The sequence below is a fragment of the Salvia miltiorrhiza genome, chromosome 2 (assembly GCF_028751815.1).
Source record: "Salvia miltiorrhiza cultivar Shanhuang (shh) chromosome 2, IMPLAD_Smil_shh, whole genome shotgun sequence".
Classification (NCBI taxonomy): Eukaryota; Viridiplantae; Streptophyta; class Magnoliopsida; order Lamiales; family Lamiaceae; genus Salvia; species Salvia miltiorrhiza.
The window spans coordinates 71,881,102-71,908,731 of NC_080388.1; the positions used below are offsets into that span (position 1 = coordinate 71,881,102).

Here is a 27,630-nt window from a genome sequence, read left to right on the forward strand (position 1 = left end):
ACGGATCAGCTTGTTAAATAATATGGGCTACCAAACACCCATCTAAGCCAAGATTACTTGGCTTATATAGGGTGTGTTACTTTGCATGATTGAGTATATTTTTATTTTCAAGAATATGATTTCTCCAATCACACCCTTTTAATGGTATAAGAATCAAGTAAAACAGTTTAAACGATAGAAATTTTGGAATATTTCAAAGTTTCAATCCATCAAAGTAAATAAAAGATTAATCTTATTATTTTTATATACAATAATTAATTCTTCAAAGTAAACGTCCACTTAATGAACAAATCCTACAAAATTGGCCGACGTGGCATGTAGGTGGATATCCAATAATCCAACATGGTTTTTTATTAGTAAAAGCTTGATGACATGCCATTGTGTATTAAAACTTAACTTAAATTTTTTCCATTAAAAGGTGATCAACCTATGGCATTATTCATTAAAATTCGCAAAGAAATATTCAACTATGTACTAAATTGGCGAAGAATTTGTTACGAGAAAAGATAAAATAAAACCATATGTTTGATTATTGATATCTCAATTTAATATATGAGAAAAGACGTCCGTGCAAATTACACGCACAAAAAATGTTTTTATATTTTTTTATTTGTATAGAATTAATACCAACTCAATTATCAAATATAATAAGAAAATAATTTTAATTGAATATATTTGAGTTGAATATTGAAAAAAAAAGAATTCATAATAATAAAAATTGATATTGTGAAACAGGCAAAAAAAAGTTAAAAAATGAAAAAAAAAATAATTAAAAAATAAATTTATTCGAAAAAAGATGAGAGAGGAGGTAGAATTTTTAAAAAATTTAATCTTTAAATAAATATAAAGTTTACATTTTAAATCAAATATTTATATAAAATATATCAAATTAAAGATCTTATCGTGATTTTTAATTTGTTATGCATATTAAATATTTTATAATTAGTCAAATTTCATAATTTTAAAAAACATAATATATATATATATATATATATAAATCTTCAATTTTATTATAACTACCAAATTGCCATTCACATTTGAAATTGATTTCAAATTGAAATATTTGGTTATTAATATCTAGTATAGATGTGTCAATAATAATGATGCAGCCATACAAAGAAGCTCCTAATATTAATTCCACCGACGAGTTTCCATATTTGTTCTTCAAAATGTTATACTATTTGTTCGTGGTAGGTTTCGTATTTTCTTGACAACTTTGCAGAATATTCTATTATTGTTGATTTGTTGGGCTATAGATGGCAAAAATAGACCAAACTTGTAGAATTTCAATCATAACTTAGGAGTAACAACTCATGTATATCAATGATTTAACTACTTCATTAAAAAAAATATACAAGTACCATATAAAAAAATGAGCACATATATATTTGTTGTAAAATTTTCTTATCCGTTTTACATTTCAATATATCAAAATCATTACCATTTCCAACACTAAAGTTGAAAGTAGGAGATAGTCATTGGTTTTCGAGGTGAAATATCACTCATGCTCCTTAATTTTCGTATCGAAAAATTTTGAGCCACTTAGAATGAAGTAATTAGCGCTTGCAGCTATTTCAGTTAAATATTAGTTCATACAATGTGGAAAAGAAATGAGTATAAACTACAATATATATCATCAATCATATTATAATATGCTTATTTCATACAATGTAAATTAATAAAATCCCATTGTTCATAAGCACCCTTCTCAATTAATATTGTTGTTGTTTTATTTGATAAGTATGTGGTTTGTTGAATATCCTAGTCAAGCTTGATTGCTTAAAAATGAAGCAAAATCATGTGAAGGATAATAGGCCACACATGATTTGGTGCAGCACTGTAAGAAGCTACTAAGCTAAGTTATTTACCTACAGTATTTGTAAACAGTTGAGCTACCAACCATTAAGTGTACCTCAAGCTCTTCAACTTGTACATATACTAATATACTAGTAGTATTTTATCCCATAATTAAATCCCTATAACAAATTAAGCCCTTTTGCTATATTAATTTACATTTTTGTTGTTTACATGAATCAGACAGCTAAATGACCGAGCACGGTAAGTTGGTAACAAAGCTTATCTTATTTATTTATTTAAGAGGAATTTTACTATTATTGTACATCACTTATATGTATCGTAAGATTCGAACCTAAGACCTTATTGACTTGTCCATATGACCGACAACCATATTATTAATTTAAAAAGAAAAAATCTTCACTGGGAGACCGTTTATAGCACCCAACAACAAAGGTGCACATCTGAGTTTATACCATTTGTCACTTGATGATGATTGACTCGTCTAAGTTTATTTTGATATTAAGATAAATGTTTAAAATGTTTTGTAAATTGTATATATTTAAAAAATAAAATCATCATTTTTTATTTTTTGTATTCTCTGAAAATAGACACCAATTTTCTCACATACAACATCAATTTTTACTTCCAAAAACTCTTACTATCTTTTTTCTCATTTCTTATGAATCTCAATCAAAATTTTGCATTCAATATCTCGCTTAAAATGAACCCCTAACCTAAAATATGTATGAATGAAATTATAATTAATCGCCAACAATATTATATTTAAATATATTTATATATTGTATACAGTACGTAATAAATAATTCAAACTAACGGATCGACAAGTAAAAGGACAACAAACTGATAGCAATATAGAATGTGATGGCACAACAATATAAAAGAGAAATTAATTGTGTTATATTCGAAGGAAAATGAAGAATTGATGATAAACAGTAAGAGGAGCTATGCCGAATAAAAGTGATGCAGATTATATCTATAATCTCAAAGTAAACTTTAATTTTCATATGTGTGCATGGAAAAAAATGTACATAGATGACATATCCATTAAAAGTGATAAAATGATGTTCACCAAAATCATAAGTATATAAACTTTAAATCGAAAATTAATTTTAGGATAACTGATTTATGGAATTAGAAGACACGAAATTAATCAAAAATTAAAGATGGGTTCCAAACAAAAAATTTAAATCATTATTCTCGACGGCCTAACGACAAATTTCAAAAAATAAAACTAATTATTTTTATATTTTATAATTGTCGACGGGTTAATGACAGGAACCAAAATTTTAAAATATTTTTTTTATATTTAATAGTTATGACGGATTATCGAGACATAAAACGTGAAAATAATATTTTAAAAAATTAACATGTAAGATGGATTACAAATGGATTAACAACTAGTGTTAAATTCTCAGTACCATATTTTTTTTATGGATAAATTTATGTTGTTAATATCTGCCATTGTTTCAGAGTTTTTTGTAGTGTTTTGAGTCTTTTGACTAAAAATGGACAAATCCTACATAAAATCTAACCATTTCCGATATCGAATAAATTCACAAAATCAAAGCTGTTACAAATAATAATAATAATAATAATCACAAAATCAAAGCTGTTACAAAGGCAAAAATGATAACCAGTGCTTTCATTTAAGCATATGTTGGTTGAACTCCAACACACACACACACTAACTAATTAAACTTATTATATGTATCTTGTATTTAAAAAAAAAGAACTAACTAAACTTATCCTTAAAGTCATACAATTACATATATTAATTAGGAAATTGGTTCGAGTTGGTGAGGTGCTTGTCACAAGTCTACGACAGCTTTGTAGTTTTTAATAGCTTTCCATTTATCCATTATTTCAACAACTCCTTATTTATAATATGCACCAAATTGAATTCGCTCATTGCTCTGTTTTATTTAAATACAGCCAATTAACGATCAAATCTTAGAAACAAAGTATATATCTTATTCGAATTAATCATCATTTTTCCTAGAGAGTTCTATGATTTCATAAATGAATCTCATATACTTAAAAATTTGTGGCATGACTCTTGTGCTAGAATGAAACTGAAATGAAATCATGATTCCCACGCCCATGTTTAATTAAATTAATCTTATGGTTTTTAATTACACTTTTTATTGGAATCTACCATTCCTAAAAACGGCCTATTTCCATTAGGATGAGATTTTATTTTTTTAAATCAGTTTGTAACAAAATTATAATATCCTTTCATATTTCATTCCATTCTCAAATTTACTTTCATTCCCACGAATTAGCCATTAGGTGATGGCTAATGCGCTGGAACAAATAATTTAGATACGAATAAAATGAAATGAAATGAAATAGACATTCTTGTAGTTGATATTTATTGGGAGCTAATTGTTAAAAAATGACTGTAACTTTTAGTGTTTTAAGAACGAGGACTAAATGTTAACGAATTTGAAAATGAAGATTAGATGTTGCGGAATTTGAAAATGAGGAGTATATCTTTCATTTTTTATATTTGCACTCTTATCTCGGACAATGATGGAAGCTATACTCCTCATTTTGATGTGTTAAATAGAAGTGTAAATGTGAAAAATAAAAGCTACAGTCCCCATTTTTAAATTTTGTAACATATAGTCCTCATTTTCAAATTCCGTATTATATAGTCTTCTTGAAAAACATTGAAAGTTATGATCCTATTTTAACAATTAGCTTCTTTTATTGGAATTCAATAAAGTAAGAATCAAAGGGAATGAAGTAAATATCTCACATTTACTTTTTGTAGAGATGAAAAAATCTATACTCTTTTACAAGGTCGAAAATATCTCACCTCTGTTCCTTGTTAGTGTTGAAAACACCCCACATTTATTCATTGGAAGCTCAATGAAGGTTTTAATATGAAGTTGTACAAGTTTGGCAAAAGTGGACTATTAAAGACTTAAAGTTGTCACAAACAAAGATGATGCATGATTCATGCTCACCTCAATTTAATAGGGTATTTCTCTTTCTTACTTCTTTGATAAATAGTAGTATATCCTAAAAAATTACTTTATCTCTCATGTTTTATTATAAACTATTAGTGTCTTAATATTTGTATTTAAAGATGACAAATAAATCAGGTCGGGCCTGCCAGGCCCAGCCCACCAGACTTTGGGATCACCGTGTCAGGTCCACCAAGCCCAAAATTTGATCGGGCTGCAAATTTGCAAGCCCAACCCAGTCCCTCTCAAATCATCAGGCGGTCTGACCAAACTCATCCAATAAACTATTCGTTTCTTAATATTTACTATATATATATATATTTTTTAGGGAAATCAAGCCTTGTATTAATTCAAGTCATTCATGGTTATAGCAGACAACCATGAAGGAAAAGAATCAACTAACATCAAATCAAATTTCTAAACATTTCTGCGTAATCAACCATCATATAATAGTTACTGTTTCATCAACTCATGAATTTAAATTAACATACATTTTGAAAATAAAAACATTTTGAATTTTCTATGAACATAAAAAAAATTACTGCTTTACAAAAATTGGGAATTTAAAACCCACCGTTGTGTCAACTTGTCGTGTCTTGCAAGGCCAACAATCCTAATTTTTTTTTTTTTTGATCAGTAAAGTAAAACTTTTATTGAAAGAAAATGGATCAAGGCATCAGGAATGCCAATCAAAACAATAAAACAAGTTTGAAGTCTTTGGAACACCAAGAAGTAAAAGGAATTCCTAACTCCACTATTTTGTAGGCCAGGCCAACAATCCTAATGATGTTATTATTATTCGAAATTAATTATTGAAATTTCTCAACAAATGATTCCCCAAGTTGATGTAAAAAAGTAGTACTTACTATGCTTGATAAGTATTAAATTGCTTTAAAAAATAAAAAAATAAAAGTAAAGTAGTTTCGTCGTTCAGTTATTAGGTGGGGCCAAATTCCAATACTAGAATTTATTTGTGTAGTGAGAGCAATGATTAGTGCGTTGTGCAAATAGAAATAGAAGTGTTGAAAAGAAAATGAAAGCATGTGGTTGTTTTCATGGCACTTTCTATCACTTCTTTCTCCCTATTTATTTATTCTTAATAGTTTTTTCACATACGTTTTTGGACTGAAATATAAAAGATGCATCCTAATTTGCTTTCCATTTATTTATCTTTTTTTTTTATGTTTTTCAAACAAATATGTTTATCAATAAACCTTGTTTGATGGGAAGTACGGTGTTGGGTTCCATTTTTTATTAGATTTTAAGACTATTGTATATTTTTTCATTTATAGTTGATCTACAGATTTAATACAAAGAATTCTAATGTGGAGTGGATTCATATAGGTCTATTCACGTATATAGAAAGGCTTATCCAAATCACGCAAAATTTTAAATGTATTTAACCTTATATGTTTACATTGTTTGTTATTGAGCTGTTAATGTTATCAATTAACACACTCACCCAACAAGTCACAAGCATACTTTTGTTAGTTAACTCAATTAGCTAACTTGCACTTAGGGATGTCAAAAAAGCCCGAAACCGACGGGTCGACCCGAATAGACCGATAAAAAAGGTGGGTTAGGGCTGAAAATTTTTAGCCCGAAAAAAATTTAGCCCGAATGGCCCGAACCGAAAATAGCCCGAGCCCGATAGGGTTGGCCCGAAAACCGAGTGGGTTGGCCCGATTAACCGAACACTTTCTTAATAATTGATTTCTAAACTTTAATATTTTACTTTTTAATTTGATAATAATATTTTGGTGATTGTATAATATGTTTTGATTTTTTCTAACGATTAATAATAAATATTTATGATATAAAAGTTAAGGAAAGATAGTAATTAATGTTATATCTATATACAATTTTTATCAGAAACAAAGTTAAATTAGATATTATGTAAATTTACATTAAAATAACACTAATTTTTGTATCTAAAATAAGGCGAAATATTTTGATTTAAAAAGCACGACATATTTTTATTACAATAATATGATTATCCATATAAAAAATTATACATATAAAAAAATCATAAATTTATGGGCCCGAACGGGCTAGCCCGAAACCGAGTGGGTTAGGGTTAGGGTCGAAAAATTTTAGCCCGAAAAATAAAAAAATCGACTAGCCCGAACCGAAATTAACCCGAAACCGAATGGGTTGACCCGAAACCGAGTGGGTTGGCCCGATTGACATCCCTACTTGCACTTAATCGAAATAACTTGCATGAGTTGATTTAATATTTTACAAAGGTCTTATGGGAGAACTTCAAGCTATGTTATTGGACATCGGGCACTGCCTCCAACTCGATTTGAGTCCGATCATGGTTTTTTCTGACTCACTCCTAGCTATATATGTGGTTCACAATGAAAAAATCAGCTCTGAAACTTTATGCGATGATTTGCTTGTTATGTTTTCTCATGCTAAAGAGGCTTGTGTAGTGGAGTTCCGTCATATTAGAAGAGAAGCTAATTGCGTAACTCATTCTTTAGCTCATTTTGCTATTTACTGACCTGATGTAATATTTGAGAGTCGGATTTTTCGACTTGAATCCTCGACTTGATTCATCGGAATTTGAGTTAATATATTTCGTTGATTCTCCGTCATTTTTTTATTTATTTTTATTTACAACGGTCTTATAACTAAGTAAAAGCGAGTAGAAGTCACCGCATTCCACACACTTCAGACATTAATAACTATTTTACAGCTAAACCAATATACAAACACTTCAAATTACATTTATGTTATTTAATTGAATTAAAACAGTTAACCGGAAAATGAAAGCTATAATCCAATATAACGTGGCTTGTTCACAACCAATAACGTTGGTAAGTAAGTTGTCTCAGATTTTATCAAGGCACGTGTTGTAAAAATCTATCTTGAAATTTGATTTCATTGTATAGAAATAAATAAATCACAGATAACCTGTAGTTATTATTACAATCACAACTTTTATGAATATCTTATTTTCAGTGTAAATAGGATTGAGAAAAGCATTGTGTGTTGGCCTAGTGATAAAAGGTTAATGTTCAAGATGTGAAGTTTAGATTCGAGTCGAGTCTTCCGTCGCATTTCTTTATTTACTTATGTAATTTGTTAAAAAAAAAGGATTGAGAAAAACATCAATTGTATTATTTCTTTTTTATTTTCCATTTCAAATTGGGCCATATTCTAAAAATAAATTTGTAATCAACCCCAAATAATTCAAACTTGTGTTACTATTTCAATTTAAGAAACCGAAACCCCAATTATAGAAAAATACGAAATATCTATATGTTATTCCATGAATAAACAAAATTAAAAATAAAAAAAAAATGCGAGCAAATGCGTAAATAAACCCGAATATCGTTAATCTTGTTCGTGCTGATGTGCATACCCGCGCTTTCATTAGAGTGGTTTGGTAAGTTTTTAGTCTCTCTGCTCTTCTTTGACGCATGAGAGATGAGTCCTGAGTTGCTCTGTTATCGTCCGAGATTTCATTTTTTTTTGTGGCCCGTGTGGATTAGAGTGACTAGATCGAGATTTTTTCAGTTTCTCGGTGGGCTGGGTTTTGGTTCCGGTTTACTTTGGCTCATTTGGTTGGTTTTTCTCTTTCGTGTTGAATGTGGTATCAATCTTCCGAGCTTCTCTTTTTTTTTTGTCTGTGTTTCATTTGTTCCTTTTTTTTTTGTAGGTGGACACTCTTTTTCCTTTATGGACATTTTCCCATTGGATTTTCACTAATTTTTTTGATGAGGCTCGACCCTTAGTTAGCGTCCTTGTGCTTTCAATGATTCTTAGTTCTTATTGTTCCTTTTTTCCTCAATAAAAAATTCAATTCAAATAGGAAAAGGTGAAGAAATAAATATTGACCAGGGTAGCTAGGTTTTCGATTTTTTGTACTCACTCACTCACTCACTCACACTTAGAGCATCCATAGTGGGCTGTGTCTTAGGTGGGGACCATCACCTAAGACACAACCCTCCACAGTTCTTGTGTCTTAGCTTGTGTATTAAATCTTTATCTCCACAAAATCCCCAATTTTACACTTCTATTTTAAAATTCTAAATTTTCATTAAAATTAAAATTCAAACATTGTAATAAAAAGAAAAATTACATAATTTAAATAATGATAAAAAAAAATTATAATAATTAAAAATATTAAAATAAGTCAATATCAATCCTACCTACCCGCCCCGCCCCTCTCTTTCTTCTTCCTTCCCCCATCTTCTTCCTCAAGCCTCTGCAATCTATCTCTCATATCTTCTGTATTTTTTCTTTAAAGGGCGCGTGTCCGAACGCGCCAAACACCTTCCCCTTTTGACCCGAGGCGCCGTGGACGGGTCTCCGTCGACGTACCTTGATCCGGGGCGCCGAGGTCGCGTTGGAGATGCTCTTACATAATCAAACACCTAATTATTTTATTATTTTTTGAATAATTAACTTAAATACATTTAGTTAAAATTAAATTTTTTTATTATATTTATAAGTATGACAAATGAATTAGTATTAATTTGATATCAATATAACAATTAAAAAAGAATTTGTATGTTGCATGGGGTGCAAATGATAATTAAAATTTGAAAAGAATTAAAAACCCTAATTTGAAATCTGAATATCTGATGTAGTGGCGCACAACGCGTGATTCTTTCTTCCTTTCCGACTTCTTCACTTCTCCTCCCAATCTGAACCGCTGCCGCCGTCGCCGCCTTCGACTGCGTTAGGTCCACTGCTTCGGGCTGCCTCCGACTGCCGCGGACCCCCTCTTCGAAATCTGTTTCAGCAGCGGCACCCTCCGACCGCTGCTCGCCCGCCAAGCTCCAGCGCTGCCGTCGACCGCCGCTGCTCTCAAAAGGTAATGTAAGTGGAAGAAGATGAAGGAAAAAAAAAGCTTCAAGTAATGTCAGAGTTGTTGCTGAGATGGTCGAAACTCGCCATGTGAAAGGTAATCTAGATGCCTCTTCAATTGATCATACTTGTAAGGGGATGATAGTGAATAGGATTTTTGGATTTTAGGTGATTGTTGAGAGTCATTTAGATTGTGTTGGGATTTTTGGTGATATTACTTCCTAACAATTATTGGATGACAGATTCTAAACCTGAAGAATATGTTACAAATTCTGAAAGAATTAGCAACGGTGGTGCCACGAGGAACACCAAGAAAGGTAAAAAGTTAATAGTTACTGCAAATTTCATATCTTTCTTGCTTTTATGTCTAAAATAATAAACTCCTTTTGTTGATAGGTAAGTCGAAAATTCCTGAAAGAAAGAAAAAGAAAAGGCAGCTAGTGTCAAATCACATATCCTCAGATAATCTGCTGGAAACAAGACAAGGAAATGTAGATGAAGAAGATGAAGTTTATCAGATGTCTTCAGGGGTTGAAGATTACTCTCGAGGAATGAAAAGTATGATCCTTGTACCAAAAAAATCTCGTTTCTTTTTTATCTGTGAAATGATCTTTGGCAAAATTGGTTGTTGTCAATGTCATTTATAGATTCATGAAACATGATCATTCTAGATGGACAGGGTTCACAGGGGTTTATATAGAACTTACGATAGTGATGCTAATTCCTTTTTCCTTATCATACACGTGATATCAAATTATTCATACATGTTAGCTAGCTCCCTAGACGTGGACTTATTTGAAGCTCGCTTTTGAAGTTATGACATCTTTGGTTTGTATGATTAGCATAATGAGGCATATTCAGTGTAAATATCTATTTGAGATCTGGGATGTATGTATGGTTGATTTAGCCTGTTTAAATAATATAGCTGTCTTTGTGTGAATTCTCCTTTTTGGTAAATTAACATAACAAAGGGTGAGCATGCATGTTCAAGTTATTGTAGTAGTTAGCTCGGTTGAGGTGAAGAGAAATGGTCACATTAAACTCTCTCTCTGTCTCTCTTTCTCTCCCTCCCTTCCCTCTGATTTATCTCTATCACAACACGTAGCCCAGTTCTAGCCAAAGTGGGATAATCTTTTTCCTAATTGTTCCTTTTAAAACATGATTAAAGGTTCTCTCTTTGTTCAGAATGGATCACACTCTATCATCAGAGTAGACCTGGGCTGAAGGTTCTGCAAGAGACGATCGATGACTTCCTAATGGCTCACGAAGTAAGAGAGGAGCAGGTAATGCGTTTAGTCTGCAGCACACGATACTATCTTTCAATTACAACATATGGTGATAGGTAGCACATTGACATTGTTGCTGATATGATGTGTGCTCAAATCTTTGGTTAAAGAAGAAATACGTGTAGGGATGAAATTTGTTCTTTTAAAGTCTAGTATTTTTGGGCTAAATTAGTATATGCCGCTCTTTCTCATTAATTGTATCACGGCCTCTATGATTTGCTTTCTTCTGCATCACTCTTCTGTTGGCTTGTTTGATTCATGTAGGCTAAAGCAGAGCGGCTTGCCCAAGCTGCAGAAGGTGGATGGACTGTTGTTGTGCATCAAAAAGGTCGTAAAAAGACTACTGAAGCTGAAAGTGGAATTGCTGTTGGTTCTGTTGCCCAAGCTGCCGTCCTAGACAAGATGGGAAAGAAGAAAAAGAAGGAAGTCGGCCTAGATTTCTACCAGTTCAACAGAAGGGAAGTACATAGAAACGGTAGGTTCTTCTGAATCTCTGATGCAATATCTCATACGCTTAAGTTTTAATGCATTCTATGTTAAATGGTTCTCTTCAATAAAGAGTTAGGGTAGCTCGATCTGTCAAATTTCAAACAGAGCAGAAATTATATCTTTAGGTTAAAGTTGCAAATATATATTCTTGCAACCCTTGCTTTTCATTTTCTGCTATGCTTCTTATGACATGTACAATCTTAAATTTTCCAAAGTTGCGTAGCTCACATTTTTAACTTCTCGAATGATACCAAAGTGTCGTTCTTCTTTTTACACATTCATAGTGCTCAGTTATGTTTTGAGAACTACTTGAGCTGCTGCTGGATTGAATGCAGAGATCATGATGCTGCAAAGCAAATTTGAGCAGGATAAAAAGCGGATACAACAGATGCGAGCTGCAAGGAAATTCCGCCCCTACTAACTAACTGCTTACCCCTCAATGAGAGTTGGAATCTCACTATCTTTGAATGGATTTAGAGATTTAGTTTCACTCTGAAAAGCATTAGCATTGTTGGACCTTTTGGCTCTTAAGATGTAATGATGTATTGGCTGGTTAGATTGCATTTGGATACTGCCTATTGGAAGCCAAAGTTTGGATTAAAAATCCATATAGCAAAGTTATTAATGCTTTTCAGTCGCTGCCGCGCTTGAATTGTTACTCCCATTTTCACAGTTTGGGAAATTAAAATGATAATATACGTCTCTTAATCGTTTCGGTAATTAATTATTGACAGTGCTAGCTTCAAAAGTTGAACGTTGAGTTGTTAATATTGATAGTTTTGTGCTTATTTTCGAGATAAATAGTGGATTTGAAATTATTTTTTATCGTTTGTATTTGTGACACTGCTGAGTTTATCTTGTGTAAATTCACGAACTTTCGTTATCTTCTTGTTTTTCTCATAATATTTTTTTAAACATAAAAAATTAATTCACCAATTAAAATTTCATTCTTAATGTTTCCGAGAGGTATGATTATTTTGAAATTAAAGTTGAGTTGGACATTGAAATTGTCAGGGTGGCACTAGTATACAAGGCTAGGATCGTTTCACTCGTCAGACGATCGCGCAACATTTTGTAATTTTGATGTCCACTTTAACTTTAATTTGGGGACAATTATACCCGTGGAAACATTAAGAATGAAAATATGATCCTAGTCTCCCCTAACAAACGAGCCTATGTATTAATATCGGTTCGGTGTCGATTAATCTATTATAAAATCGAAGAAAAAGGTGATCAATTTTCGGATGCAAGAGACGAAAATTATTACTATTATTATTTTCTTTTACTTGGGGGAGCGGGGGATGAAAATTATTGCACCAATTATTGGGTGCGGCGGTCGCACAGCCGTGCGACGGGTTGACCCGCGCTCCAAACTCGGAACCCTGGTCCGCGTGGATTTGACCCGCGCTCCCAATTATTACATTTGTTTATAATAACTGTTACTTTTAATAAGTATAATATATACATTTGTTCGCATAAATGTATATTTATGTTAATACCCATAAAAACAATCATTTTTTGCTATTTTGGAATACCCATAAAAGTTAGTTACTTTCCACTTTTAAAAACTTTCTATCACATGGTGGGCTCATTTCTTCACTCACAATATAATTAATTATTATTATTAACACTGCTTTTTAAGTGCGATCCTTTCTCCATTTACAATAAATTAAACAATTTTTATTAAAATCTGTGTCGTCCTCTTCTAGGACTATTTTTGATAGACGGAGGAGTAATAATATTTTTCTCTTTAAATCTCTAATTTTGTGAACCTGCATTTGCCGTACTCCTAGACGAGGTTGGAGGTGTGACATATCATAATATATAGTATTAATATAGATTTTGTACAGCCTCAAATGATTAGGACAATAATTGTTTGTTAGTAGAATAAATTTAGATAGAATTGAACATGCTTATCCAAACTAACTGCTCTTTAATTTCCAAACCTAATTGCTTGAATTTGACAGGCAAACTGTCCATTTGTCTCATCTCTGGAAAACATGATCATTGACCTCATATTTTTAGTATGGAATTGGATTATCATACAGCCAATATATTGGATTTTTGTGGTTGGAACATGTGCTCCATCATAACTATTATACCTAATAAAATGGAGTACTTGTATAGTTTGGTTTCTATAATTGATGTCATGCAATATTTCTCTACCTAGCTAATAATTAAATGATTGTTACTGCACCACGTTACAAGTGGACTCGAGAGAAATTCTTTTTAAGTATTATAAGTTGTCGGTTTTAATTGATTGTGATTTGGGATCATTCATTTTCAATATAAAGTATATAGTACAATGTTTTATTATTTTTTATATTTTGTGCGAACCTAAAAAATTATACGTTCTTTATATATTTTAAATTATTTTACACTTTTCAACCACAAATCAAGGACATTTTTCTAAGAATTCGCCAACAATTTCATTCTTTATTCTAAGCAAACGATTTAAAATTAAATTAACACGGATCGAGTAATTATAAAAAAGAATTACCCATCATCATGCATAATTTTGCCATCATCCGATCCATCCAAACAATGAAAAGAAAGTAAAAGATCAAAATTTACGTATGTCGCTTCACCTTTTTTATTTAATAATTTTAACATATTGGACTAGCAAAGTTAATTACCTTTTCTTTGAAGCACACTCTCGTTCACCTAATCAAATTTCAAGACCTATATTCTTAGGAGTGAAAAAATTTGAGATAAAATTTGGGTAAAATGAGATATATTATGTGAAAGATAAAATTTTTAAAATATTCACTTTTTACAAAATATATAAATTATACTCATTTAAGACTTTTTTTTATCTTTATGTTGAGCATTAGTGCATTTTTTAAAAATGTTCGACCAATACTACTTGATCGTTCGACTTGCAATGGTCGAACATATAAAGTATTAGTGTATTTATCATTAATACTCAACTCGCAATGGTCAAACATGTGAAGCATTAATATATTTACAGCAAATATTGTAATGCTCAACATACTCGATTCTCAGCGATCGAGCATTAATGCATTTACCATTGATGCTCGACATGCATTGGTCGAACATGTCAAACAAAGTTCACAATTTCAATAAAATTTACGATTTAAGTAAGGATAATTTTGTCCCAATTGAAAATGGATAATTTTAATATTTTTATTTTATAATGAGTATTTTTTATTTTTGGGAACGAGTAAACGTCATCATTAACCCATAAAATTTTCGGTCTTAGCTCTTGGGCTCATAAGCTTTGCAATTAATTAATGAATCAATAATCTAACTTCGATAATATTTCTCTGAGTTTCAGCTTCTCTAGAAACAAATGCTCCACCCATCCTTAATATACACAAAGATTAAGAAAATTAATTTAAATGAAAATATACAAGTCAATTTCCTATTATATATGTCCATATTTATTATTTAATGATTGATTAAAATTAGAGTAAATTAAATAATTAAATAAGAATATATTAATAAATAAAAAATATTATTTTTTATGAAAACAAGCCTATATATTTAAAACATTAAAAAAAAAGCCTATACAACTTTCGTGTGGATATACTATTCTATAGTATTTCCTCGATCATTTAAATTTACACCTCACCACATGTCCTTCTCTCATATTTTCCATCTAATTAAATACCACCAAATTTTACAATGTTCTCAGACGATAATTGAAATTTCAAAAGGTGAAAATAAAATTAATAACATCTTCTAAATTATACTCCTCCTTTTGTCCATAAAAGATTTCTCGCATTATAAAGGACACGAGTTTTAATAAAATATGAATGAAATTATTATTGAAGAAAGGATTTCTCACATTATGAAAGTTGTGTGAATCCTATTATCAGTACATGAAAGTGATAATTTTTTTATAGACGGATCGAAGAAGACATTGTAACTAATACATAGGGAATCAATACAAATCCGGAAGTCTAAGTTGAAAGACCAAACTTACATAGATAAGCTATTTACAGCAACAGTCACACATCTCATTGGATTTGATTTATAATTTTTCATGATCATCGAAATAGCTACTACAACCATATCTACATTGCATCTGAGAAGCCATTATATACAAAAAAAACTTTTCCCAGGAAGGCTTAAAACAAAAGTGCAAAAAGATACATACTTCACATAATCTAGCTAGCACCTTAGAGGGTCTTGCCATAGTTCATCTAATTACGTATGGCGGGAGGGCCGTTGTCCCAATCAATCTGAAAGACGGAGTCGTTGGATCCAGCATTCTTCATCGCCTCAATTGCCAATCCGACCACTGATTCATCAGGTGAATGGAGGTCTTCGGAGTCATCTTCGAAGGACACATGATAAACATCATCTGCGGGTGGTTCCTTAGGTGTTGTGGTGCTGAGCAAAGCTTGGCTCTTGCCCTTCTGCATATGGGCAGCCATCTCTTGTTCATATCTCTCCTTGTCCATTTTACTGGCCTCAATATATGGCTGAAAAGAGAAACCGAATACAACTGAGTTTCAACCATAAACTGCACTAATACATGGCCACGATGTATCATGTCTTATCAACATCAGCTTAGGATGGTCAAGATCAATTAATGTCAAAACTTGTTCAAATGAAAAAGTAGTAATGCATATTGTGCGACTGCAGAAAGCCAACGGAAAGGGCATGTTGACAGAATTGCAATCCTAAACTATGATCTAAATTTAAAGAACATTTCTAAACTTTCCTACATTCTGAATGGAAAATCATCATATGGAACGTACAATTACAACGGTTAATTACCAGTTTGTCTTTCTCAGGTAGACGTCTCCATGCAGCAACAGCCATGTCCCGAAGATTATGGGAATTTGATCTTTCTCCAAGATTCTCCCTTAGTCTATGAGTCTCCAATCTAAGGAATATGTGATACCCAGTCCTTGGCTTCTGAGGTGCTTTAGGGACGTCCACGATGATTTTTTTAACATTTGAGTTTGCAGATATAATCATCGTTGAATTCTTGTTAACCGTCTCCTGGCCTGCATGCATAACAAATTAATATCGCAGACACAAAGGAAATAATTGTATCAAGTTAAATTCCACTAAATCACAAACCTTGAAACAGAATCTCATGTGTTATACGAGTCACCTGACTTAAAAATTCGATGACCAATACACAAAGAAAAGAATCCTCACATTTCGATGGCACAAATTTTCAGAATCTAATGTTATAGATGTAGGATTCTAACTGTTAATTTCCTTCAGTGAGATCTCAGTTGCATCTATATTTGATGTCTAAACAATGATCATGTGCAAGCACAATGTTTCAGAGGAATGTGTTAAACCTTCACAGCAATCCTTTTCCTCTGTCCTGCCATCTTGATCAAAAAGACGAACTGATGAAAATGGAGACGAGCTGTCACAATGCTTCCGCTTTCCTGTTGAGCAGCTTGGACTCGCCACACAGCCAAAAGTACCTGTCAAATATCATTCACTATTTTTTAAAGAAAAACTAATAAGAACATTGCTTTTAAATAATGTATTTCTGTTGAAATAAAGCACACAGAGTATTATCAAAAATTGAAAAAAGCAGATTGCTTCAGTAACCAAAAATACTTACAAGAAGTCTAAAGAAAAGTGAAGTATAGCAACCTTGAGAATTTTTGGCAGGCCATTGATTGGGCATCTTGCGACAATACATTAGTTCATACTGGAGAATCAGCATTTCATAAATCTTCTGAAGTTGAGCTGCTGACATGGATACACGGCTTCTCGAGTTTGATACTAGTGCAACATCATCCCATTTTCCCTTTTTAGTCACCTAAAAGAGTTGAACACGGTTTTGATCATAGAAGATAGTGTCGAATGACCAAATAGTTAACTAGTGGTGAGTTAAGATAAGGTGTCAAATACATTGCCTGTAAAATATTGACTGAGAGGTCCTTGACATAGTGTGGTGAATCCAGCATCAACAGGATAAGTAAATAAAGCCAGCTCGAAGATTACAGGAAAAAAAAGTAAAGAAAAACGTTGTTCCTGCTTAAAATCCAGTAGACATATGCACCTGATAAAATCCTCCTCGTTTGATCACTTCCATGTAGAAACGATGCAAATCCAACATTGCTTGACGAAAATTGAAGCTGCATACATGGATTGAGATGTGAAACATAACTTGGAATGAAATTCCAAAAGTACATTGATAGCTACACATCTCCACCTCTCTTCGTGCAATATATGACAGTAACAATGTAGCCTAGTTCAAGAGGTAAACAATATCTACTCTTACTTCGTTAAGCATACTGAAAATTTTCAGAATCCAAATGAAATGGCATATCTATTCTTATATCTTTTTTTCAATCATATGTCACTCTAAAATAAAGCTCTTGAATTTGGATAGCATAAGCTTAAGGAGTGTATACAATTATATAATCAAAGTTGATGCTATTTTGCTAATCAAAATCTTGAAGATAGATAAAAGACTACTTATCCTTCTCATCATTCCCAAGCAAACATCCAAATAACATATTCTCAGCTAAAACTAAAATCTTCTTAATTAAACAATCCATTTAACAGATTAACACCACAGCATTGTGACTTCAAATGAAGAAAAAAATTGAGTAAAAAAAAATGTCATGTTTACAAACATGTCAAATAATCCAAGAATAATGTTCTTACGCGACATTGATCATTTCTAACTGAAAATGCATGTCTTAGCACACATCTACATTGTATTTGTGTGGATTTGCAGATGGAATCAATGCATGTAAAGGGGGAAATACATAGTTGAAGAAAATAGAAAAACTCACAGTAAAGTGAGGCCAGACGACTCGTTCAGTTTGTCTAGTTTTTCATAGAAAAGATTCACATCCACCTTTTCATTGGTGGAAATTACTGCTGATTCTCCGGGAAAATCACCGGCTCCTCCGGCTTGCTTCGCCATTTCCGCCGGAAAATCACCTGTTTTCGGTTTCTTTGGGCTGCTTTTAGGATTTTGACTTTCCCACTATACTTGTTTAGAGCTTATTTTAAGTATTACGAATAAATTAATAATTTATTTAAAATTATTCAGTAATTATATTCTTTTTTTATTTTGCATGCTTGTCCAAAATTTAAAGTATGAAACGATGTTGTTTCCATCCCACTATACGATTTATAAAATAATTATTTATTTTGAAGGAATTTTTTTTATTTACAATTTTTATTTAGTATATATATTGATATTGATTTCAAATTAAAATATATATATATATATATATATATATATATTTAATAAAGTTAATTATAGTTTTTAGCATTAACTTTAAGCAAAATTTCAATTTATAGTTTCAACTTTAATTTATTTTTGTATAGCCTAAACTTTGAGAAATTATTTAATTATAACTACAATCACATTAAAATTATGGCAATGATTCTTTTTTTTAATAAAAATTACACATAAGATGATTTATTGTCACTAAATTAGATACTAATGCATTTTACACTAAATGAAAATTTTTAACGATATGTAGCTCATCGTCATCGAACCACCGGTGATGTTGGAATCACGTCTGAAAGTTGGCATCGTTGCATTAACTTTCAGGCGCAATTCCGACTATAACGATGGTATAATAACGATGTGCTACCTGTCATTGAAAACCTATTTTTATGTAGAATACATTGGGCTTTAGTTTGGTGGCAATTGATCATTATTATAACTGTAATTAAGATAAAGAATAGGCTACTCACATAATTTTGGTGCAATTATGGTTATAATAAAATAATTTCTCAAAGTTTAAGTTTTACAAAAATACAGTAGTAAAAGTAAATTAAAGTTGAGGCTATAAATTAAAGGGTTAATTACGTAAAAAATCATGAACTTTGGACCGATTTTCAAGTTTGCCATGAACTTTTTTTTATCAAATTTTCTCTGAACTTAACCAACTGATCAATTTTGCCATGGTTTTCAAAAATCCTCAAATTGAGTGCTGACATGGCAGTTTTCAGTGACCTGAAATATGACATGGCATCGTCGGACGGAAACCAAAACGACGTCATTTAGTTGGGGGGTAAAACAACGTCGTTTTACCTCAAATTCCAGCCCCCGTCTTCTCCTCTCTGAACTCCGGCGAGGAGCCACCCACCGGACCACCCCTGCCCTCAATCTTGCAGAGCCTTAATTTTTTATCTACTGCTCTTTCTTCGTCCACCCCCAAAGACGCCACCACTATCGTTGTCGGAAAGAAATCTTTTGCGCCGCCACCCTTAGTTTCTAGGGTTTCCACGCAACCGACTTCATCTTCTTCGGCGTTGGCTAACAACAGCATAGCCAGCAACCATATCCGATATTTGCTTGATTTTCAACACCAGCAACGCTAACACACACACACACACAAGATCAAAATCGAAAATTTCCCAACAATTAAAGGAAACCCATTCCCCAAATCGACAAATTTTCAATTCACCCATCCGATTCCTTCAATGGAGGCCCCAGGCTCATCGAAGAAGATGATAGCGATGCATGAGGAGATGGTGGAGGCGAAAGTGCTGCTCATCCTCCTCAACAAATTCCAACAGACGGAGCTCTGGTGATGGGGGTGGAGGAGCGGAGGGGGCGGCGGATCTGGTGATGGTGGTGGGGGAGGCCGATGGAGAAAGAGGTGTGGTGGTGGAGAAGGGCGGCAGGGCGGCGGCGGCAGAATTCTTCAATTCCAGAGCTGACTAAGTATTCTTCGATTCCAGAGCTGACTAAGCCTTGCCAAAGTGCAGAGCTGCCAGAGGCAGCTCTGCCGACTCTGCTCTGGAGTGAAATATCAGCTCTGGCAATGAAGCGACGTCGTTTGACGTGAATTATCAGCTCTTCGATTTTGGATAGAGGGGTGGATCTGAGGGGGTGGGCGGCGACAAGAGCGCTGCTGCCTTGCTGCCGTCAACCTGAGAAGAGAGCCGAGGGAGAGAGTTTTCAGAGAGGATTTTAAGCGAATGGAATCGGGGATCTAGGGCTCCGGTGGCGGCTGGGTCGCTGTCAATCGGAGGGAGAGAGATAGAGGGAGGCGGCGGCGCCTCGCCGTCGCCAAGGAGGAGGAAGGTGGAGGCGGTTTCCGCCGGGTTCAGTGAGGCAGAGGGTGGTAAGTCGAGCAAGGGCTCGGCGAGCCTGAATCCAAAGGGAGACAAAGATGGTGAGAGATGAGGCAGAGGGTGGTAAGTCGATTTTCTATTTTTTGTTTTTTTTTTTTTCAAGTAGGCGCCACATCAGTTCGGTATCACCACATAGGCGCCATGTCTGCTCGATATTGCCACGTAGGCGCCAGCTAAGACCGGACCTTCACCGGAGGTAAAAACCGTGGCAAAATTGATCAATTGGTTAAGCACTGGAAAAATTTGATAAAAAGAAGTTCATAGCAAATTTGAAAATCGGCCCAAAGTTCATGATTTTTCGCGTAATTAATCCTAAATTAAATTATACTCCCTCCGTCCGCCAAAAGTGGACCACTTTGGCTAGGCACGGGATTTAAGAAAATTGGTAATGATTTTGATGTAGTGGAGAAAGGGTCCCACTACTTTATGATATGTGTGGTTGAAATTGAATTTGGGGTGGTTTTTTTGTAAATAAAGAGTGTTTGTAAGGATAAAAGATTAAAGTGGATGGTGGGACCATTTCTATAAAAGGAAAGTGGTACACTCTTTGCGGACGCCCAATATAGTAAAAATGGTCCACTTTTGGCGGACGGAGGGAGTAATTAATTTTTTTTTTAATACTATAGTATAGATATGGCGTGGTTAAAGCTGGGGAAATAATCCGTACACGTCAGGCTGATTTATGGCCTCTAACCATTTTCATATCCCACTTGGAATTGGTGGATTACTTGTTTGAAGTGTCCGCCTCCTCCCCTCCCCCCTCTCCGGCGCGGCGGCGGCGGACCCCCTCTATCCACTTCCAACGAACTCTTTCGCTTGCATTCCCCTATTTTCCCCACGCTATTCTCGGTGTAATGCATGTGTGTTCAACAGGAGGACTCGGAAGCCCAAGCATTAGCGCTGCTGGTGATCGGAGACACTTCGTGTTGTTGTGGCAGTAATCGGTAGCAACTGAAGGACGGCGGCCATGGGTATGCTCATCGCTGCTAATGCTCAGCCTTCCGCCGCCCTCCGCCTCCTTCAAGCTTACTCCGTGCGGTCTCCGCCGCCGTCTTATCTTAGATTACGTCATCCCAGCCTCTCTTTAACTCCACGATTGTTGACTCTCCGTTCTGGCTCCAGCAGGTAAGTTGTTTCTTAGTGGTGAACTTTTGGCAGATTTTATATTTGACGAGCTTTTATGTTCTCATAATTTAGATTTTATACGCCTTTTATCTTATGGAACTTTGTTTGATTTGGTGTTTAAATGTAGTAACCAATTTACTTATAATTTGGCTTATCACAAAAGGTTGGAACGAATACGGCTCTCCTGTTTGTTCTGAGATTATATCTATGAAGTGATTATGGCTGCATGAGCAAATTCTAATCTGTAGGAAGATACAATATTATCAATGTATTCTATATGTAATCAATGCCTTTTATTCTTAATTTCTCTCTTTTTGATAAAATGAATATATGTCCGTGTTTGCGTGACAATCATTTTCTATCGAAGGCATTCCAATTTATCATCTCCAGTTGTAGTAACAGCCTACCTTTTGAACTTAGCATATCATGATGGAGATATTTAACATTAGAGTGTGACAAACATGACTGCTTCTTCTTAAGGATACTTTTGAATTGTGATCCGTAAGATAGAACATCTTAGGGAGTTATTCTCAAGGAGAAAATAGAACTTAAAGGAAGTTTTGCAAACCTTAATGACTTTGAAACTGCTGATTAGTCTATTTTCTGTTAGAAATTACGGAGGTGATTTTGTCTCAAGGAAATCATGGTATAATATTGTTGGTCATTAGGTATATATTCATGTGCAGGCTTGGGCCGTTTAACTTAAGGTGTTCATTGATCAACACGGATGTCTTGGATCCTGTAGCAACTGAGGACGTGTATGAGGATAGCACATGTCTGGATTTGAATTCTTCAATTCCGATTGTTCATATAAAATCTGATACCTTAGAGACAGATGGACTTGATTTACTAGTTGGTGGCACCTATGTAGACACAATTTTGACAGCACTGCCTGTGAGTTTTGTCTGATTAATGTTTCTCCATTTCTTGCATCTCCTATAGTGTGAAAACTACAAAATTCTGCATATCTTGATTATTGGCTATCTTTCTCTATTGTGATTATTTAGGTCTTATCAGAGGAAGAGCAGAATGCAATTGCTGCCACTCCCGCTCATCCAACTGGACTATATGGTTAGCTTTCCCCTGTTCAAATTTAACAATTAGAAAATTTCATGAAAAACGTTACATAGACTTGTGCTGTAAAATTGCAATATGAATACCTTGTCTTTTGTGTTGGTATACTGGATACAGTATTATTGCCTAAATGGCTAAACTTGATGAGGCCTTTGTGAAAAAAATTGTGAAAATTTTCTATTTAAAGATGCTGCAAGATATAGTGAGTGGAATATGGCTTCCACACACTTGATCTGATCACTAAGATGGCCCTGTTTATGCTCCGTCCCTGTTGGTCAAAACCATCAAATCGAAATGCCTTAATTTGCTTCATCTATAACTATGTCATTCCATGCTAGCATGTTCTATACCTGGATTCTTCAGTTTTGTCTAAGGAGAACTAGGCATATAAATCCACGTATTCATATTCATGTATGTAGAGTTGTACAAGACAATGGCTCTGCTATGTTCTAATGATGATCACATATTCAATTAGCTTTATATGGTAGCTGCTTGGCTGGGAATTTGGTCGAACAGCTGTGGAATTTTGCTTGGCCTGCTGCCATTGCCTTGATTCATCCTAGTCTTCTTCCTGTGGCTGTCATGGGCTTCTTTGCAAAGGTATTGGCTCACATAGATAACAAAGGCTTTAAATTAGAGGCAACTGGATAACTGTACAACCATGTGCTTGCTTAAACAGCTTGCAGTAATTGTTGGAGGACCTTTGGTAGGGAAGCTAATGGATCATTTTCCAAGAGTACCTGCATATAATTGTTTGACTATTGTTCAGGTACCTTCTATTTCCTTGGCTGGAATAATATTACGGTGGATTCCTTTCAATAAAAAAAATTTATGCTACTGTTCTTCTTATTTTAGGCAGCTGCTCAGTTGTTATCTGTTGGAATGATAATCCAAGCCCATAGAGTCAATCAGAAAGCTGTCTCTTCTGTTCTTGTCCAACCTTGGTTTGCTGTACTTGTGATGGCTTTGGCCGTTGAAAGGCTCTCTGGGTTGGCTCTAGGGGTTGCAATGGAGCGTGACTGGGTTGTTTTGGTAACGTATTTATCGCGTTCATCGGTTTCTTTTAGCCTGCTAATACTTATGCTGTGTTTATATATTGTTTGTGTAATTTTCAACAGTTGGCCGGAACAAATAGACCAGTTGCTCTTGCTCAAGCAAATGCAACTTTGAGTAGAATTGATCTCCTATGTGAGGTGATGGCTGAAAAATATGACCTCTTTGTTATTCCTGCTTTTAGTACTATTTTTAGTGCTGATATTCATGATCTCCAAATGCAGATTGCAGGAGCATCATTATTTGGCATTTTCTTGTCTAAATATGATCCAGTGACATGCTTAAAGCTGGCAGCTAGTTTGATGATATGGTCTATACCCATTGTGGTAAAATTCCTTGGTCTTTCCGTGGTTCTTAATTTAATAGCTTCCTTTAATTCTGACTTTCTTCTGCATGACCTAGGTGGCTCTTACCTGGTTAACCAACAAACTTTCTGCTGGAGTCCTGGACCGTGCCAAATGTCCACAAACTTGTTCTGGCTATTCATCTGCAGAATCCACAACAGATACTGCAAATTTATGTAAATATAACGGTTCTTCTGGCAAAACTATTTATATCTATGTATTTCCATGTGTATAAAGTATAAATATCATAAGTAATCAAGTATGGGTGGTCAGAATACATTCAGCTTATTGTTTGAGATTTTGATGCCTTTCTTCTGTACAGTGGCCACAAGTATAGAAACAATCAAGCATGGATGGTCAGAATACATTCAGCAGCCTGTTTTGCCTGCAAGCCTAGCTTATGTGCTACTCTATTTCAATGTTGTTCTTACTCCTGGAGGCTTGATGACTGCATTTTTAACACAGCATGGTATTGTTTTGAATCTTAAACTTAAACGATAGGTTAATGCATGAAAGTTGTGGTATGTGGATTTATTTAACTACAAGTTGACACATGCCATATTGATCTGGTCTCAAAGTTTCAAATTATCATTGTCATTACACTTTCATTAAAAACCTTAAGTCTCTTTAAGATTTGGCTCCAGAAAGCCCCAGTACAGTTCACATTCCTGTTGCCTATGACTGTCAAATGTGCTGGTGTTTGTTCTTTTTCTTTCATTTCTGCCACTTCATTATCCTTTTTTAATTGTTCTGCTGCCAACGCCACCCATTTTGCCCTCTCTTCTCTTTATATTTCCCCTCCTATTCTAGTTGTCCTCTCACCTCCACCCGCTCTCCTAGGTCCCCAATTCCCATAGTACAGCCATTACTGCCAGCACCAACAGACCTCACCCACAAACCTGCAGCCTAACTCCTTGCTCTTCACTTATATGGGCTACTGATTCCTCTTCAACTTATCCCCCAATACAAACTGCCTGTCCTATCTTCTTCCCTAAATTGCACTTTCAGGTGTACAAAGGTAGGGCTAAATTTTAAGCATTGGTCTGTCAAATCTTCAGTGGAACCACTTTGAATTTGAGCATCACTGGCACCATTACAGCAGTGGCATTCTAGTTGTGGAGTTTGAGAACCGAACAGAGACGGGTAGAGTCAAGAGGGGAAGAGAAAAAAAGAGAGAAAGATAGAACACAATGAAAATGAAAATGGAAATAATGATTTTGGGCTTTTTGGACACTTGTCATCTATGTATAATTTAAATGAGATTGAGAACAAGAAGTTTGTAATTGTAGCTTTCAACATTCGTATCAATTCATGACTTTTCTTTTGTTAGACATTGGGTGTTCGTACTTAAAGACTATTTCCTACCTAGTGATGAAACATGTCTTTATGTTGATGCATTTCTGATTGTTTCAGGTCTAAATCCTACAATTATTGGAGGGTTCACTGGACTCTGTGCACTTATGGGTGTTGCAGCGACATTAATTTCCACAAAGATGGTCGAGCGACTTGGCATTCTTAAGGTAAGGTTTTAAAAACTAGTCTGTCTTAATCTATTAGATTTTCTTTGTAAGAGTTTTTCTATTGTTATTTTTATTGGCTTTTTGCTGATCTTCATTATTTTCGGATTCTAGGCTGGAGCAGCTGGCCTTATTTTTCATGCTGCACTTCTTACCCTTGCAGTTGCTGTTTATTGGAGTGGATCTGTGTCTCAGAAAATTCCAGTTGTTTTCTTCTTATGTTTGATTGTGAGTTAATGTTTTGTTTTCATTTTGAAATTATTGGTTTATTTTGAAATTCTGAATCAGTCTAGAGGTAGCTCTGATTTAGGTCTTATGTTGGTTATTTTTTTAATCAGACATATGAAATTTTTAATGAATAGCTTCTAAGTGTATTAGTTTTATCATGTGTAACCTTCCATCTCCAAATCCGTGCTCCTAAAGTATGTCCTCCCCAAAAAAGCATACCTCGAGACTCCATAACATAAACAAACATAGCTTCAGTGATGATCAACCTATAGATAATGTTAAATTTGTGTTTGCTTAAGATCATTATAATTTACATATTTGTGAAGAATTTTTTTCCATTTTTGATAGATGTGATTAAGCATTTATAGGCAAATAGAACCTTTATGAAGACACATTATATATCCATTAAGAAAGCCTCTAGATTATTTCCATTTCTTACTATTCCGTCATTAGATGAATCAGGTACAATCAACAACTCAAATATTATTAGGACTAAAGCATGTCATACTATACAACCTAGGTGCTTTCTTGAGAAGATGAATGATTTGTTGCCATTGTAGTTAATTTGCATACAGAAAATGAATCAGTAGGAGATATCTTTCCTGGCTAAAAAATTTCTTTGCTCATATGAAGTCTAGACTTTTATTGAGAGCTTTATCCTGAACATTTCAACAGCCAACTGATTCTGAACTAGTTACAGATAAATCTATTATCGTATAAGAATGTATAAGACCATTTGGGAAAGATGTTATGTTTGAACTTCATTTGAACTTGTTGAAATTCGACATCTTTCAGGTTTTGTCTAGATTGGGACACATGTCATATAATGTTGTGGGGGCGCAGATCCTACAAACCGGGATCCCTGCATCTAAAGTGAATCTTATCGGGACAACAGAGGTTGCGGTTGCTAGTTTGTCGGAGTCAGTGATGCTAGGGGTTGCGATACTTGCTAACGACGCTTCGCATTTTGGTTATCTGGCAATGCTGTCACTTGCATCAGTGGTTGGAGCAGCTTATTTATACTGCACATGGTTGAAGCGCCCCACCGATGCCCAAAGGAGTCTATTTTCTTTTGATCCATTATCCTCACAATGTAAGTAGAGAATTTTGGCTTAACCTTTGCCTTGATTGATTTGGAAAAAGATACTAATTTATTTAGTGAAATGCAGCAAAGAAGCAGGAATGCGAGGTACACATCCCTTGCCACTTTGATAAGGAGTGGCGCACGGTAGAGGCGAACGCCGTGTCTCAACCATTCATCTCATAAATTCATCACACACTTAGCTGTAAATACATGCTAACACTTTGTAAAGATCACATCTTATTCTTGATGGCAAAGCCAATTCTTGAAGCACTCACCTTTTTTTGCTCATAATGTGGTTTTTGGTTTTGGAAACACCATCTTGTTCATGTATAAATTTATCTTTTGCTATCAATCCTTTCAGTCACATGTGATGTCACTGAAAGTTGAGTGGTTTGATTTGATGTGTAATATTTGAAGAAAATGATAATCCGACATCAAAATTATGTGTACTAGACAAGTTGACCAAGGTGTGAAGTACAACATTATGAGGTTCCACTATTGTACAACACAACATACAGACCAAAGTCGTACGAAAATGTACTGCAAAGCAATTCTTGTTAGATGCAATCCTTTTAGTAAATCCTATGATGCATGTGTATGTGATTTTAACACATTAAGATACAATGTGATAGAAGCACCACATAAAAAGATAATGTCTTTGTGTGTGCTCATGGATTTGCGACTACTATTTTCGATATATATATACGGCTTTTATTATTAAATTAAGGGACTTTCTATTCATTTCTCACCATGTAAAATGTA

General features: G+C 34.1%; 5 protein-coding genes across 7 annotated transcripts in view; 2 read left to right on the top strand and 3 right to left on the bottom strand.

Moving 5' to 3' along the window:
• Positions 1–27,630, bottom strand: part of LOC131008955 (uncharacterized) — a 984,029-nt gene that overhangs the window by 515,515 nt on the left and 440,884 nt on the right. The gene's annotated exons all lie outside the window — the stretch shown is intronic.
• LOC131009026 (transcription factor bHLH149-like) overlaps positions 1–27,630 on the bottom strand; it is a 50,425-nt gene that overhangs the window by 3,916 nt on the left and 18,879 nt on the right. The window lies entirely within an intron of this gene.
• LOC131009033 (uncharacterized) lies at positions 8,947–12,020 on the top strand. Its single transcript, XM_057936233.1, has 6 exons — positions 8,947–9,708; positions 9,854–9,928; positions 10,008–10,169; positions 10,797–10,894; positions 11,162–11,372; positions 11,722–12,020. Exons 1-6 carry the CDS (start codon positions 9,684–9,686, stop codon positions 11,805–11,807), a joined length of 657 nt encoding a protein of 218 aa, XP_057792216.1. The 5' UTR covers positions 8,947–9,683; the 3' UTR covers positions 11,808–12,020.
• On the bottom strand, positions 15,314–18,344 carry LOC131008994 (uncharacterized). The gene is made up of 6 exons (XM_057936156.1): positions 18,136–18,344; positions 17,394–17,469; positions 16,982–17,150; positions 16,675–16,806; positions 16,136–16,368; positions 15,314–15,837 (listed from the first exon to the last, which is right to left on the bottom strand). Exons 1-6 carry the CDS (start codon positions 18,267–18,269, stop codon positions 15,556–15,558), a joined length of 1,026 nt encoding a protein of 341 aa, XP_057792139.1. The 5' UTR covers positions 18,270–18,344; the 3' UTR covers positions 15,314–15,555.
• LOC131008931 (solute carrier family 40 member 3, chloroplastic-like) lies at positions 21,112–27,232 on the top strand. The gene is made up of 14 exons (XM_057936052.1): positions 21,112–21,568; positions 22,255–22,462; positions 22,576–22,639; positions 23,118–23,242; positions 23,322–23,411; positions 23,498–23,674; positions 23,761–23,835; positions 23,920–24,021; positions 24,098–24,215; positions 24,362–24,508; positions 25,453–25,559; positions 25,671–25,784; positions 26,580–26,877; positions 26,954–27,232. Exons 1-14 carry the CDS (start codon positions 21,411–21,413, stop codon positions 27,049–27,051), a joined length of 1,881 nt encoding a protein of 626 aa, XP_057792035.1. The 5' UTR covers positions 21,112–21,410; the 3' UTR covers positions 27,052–27,232.

Bases quoted from the DNA above. Each gene is read 5' to 3' on its own strand.
- LOC131009033 (XM_057936233.1), top strand. From the start codon at position 9,684: ATGGTCGAAACTCGCCATGTGAAAG. The intron at 10,170-10,796 runs GTATGATCCTTG...CTCTTTGTTCAG, and splicing joins TTACTCTCGAGGAATGAAAA to AATGGATCACACTCTATCAT. The intron at 10,895-11,161 runs GTAATGCGTTTA...TGATTCATGTAG, and splicing joins ACGAAGTAAGAGAGGAGCAG to GCTAAAGCAGAGCGGCTTGC.
- LOC131008994 (XM_057936156.1), bottom strand. From the start codon at position 18,269: ATGGCGAAGCAAGCCGGAGGAGCCGGTGATTTTCCCGGAGAATCAGCA. The intron at 16,807-16,981 runs GTTGCTATACTT...GATATTTGACAG, and splicing joins GCCTGCCAAAAATTCTCAAG to GTACTTTTGGCTGTGTGGCG. The intron at 16,369-16,674 runs GTTTAACACATT...TTATGCATGCAG, and splicing joins GGAAAAGGATTGCTGTGAAG to GCCAGGAGACGGTTAACAAG.
- LOC131008931 (XM_057936052.1), top strand. From the start codon at position 21,411: ATGGGTATGCTCATCGCTGCTAATGCTCAGCCTTCCGCCGCCCTCCGC. The intron at 23,243-23,321 runs GTATTGGCTCAC...TTGCTTAAACAG, and splicing joins TCATGGGCTTCTTTGCAAAG to CTTGCAGTAATTGTTGGAGG. The intron at 25,560-25,670 runs GTAAGGTTTTAA...TTCGGATTCTAG, and splicing joins AGCGACTTGGCATTCTTAAG to GCTGGAGCAGCTGGCCTTAT.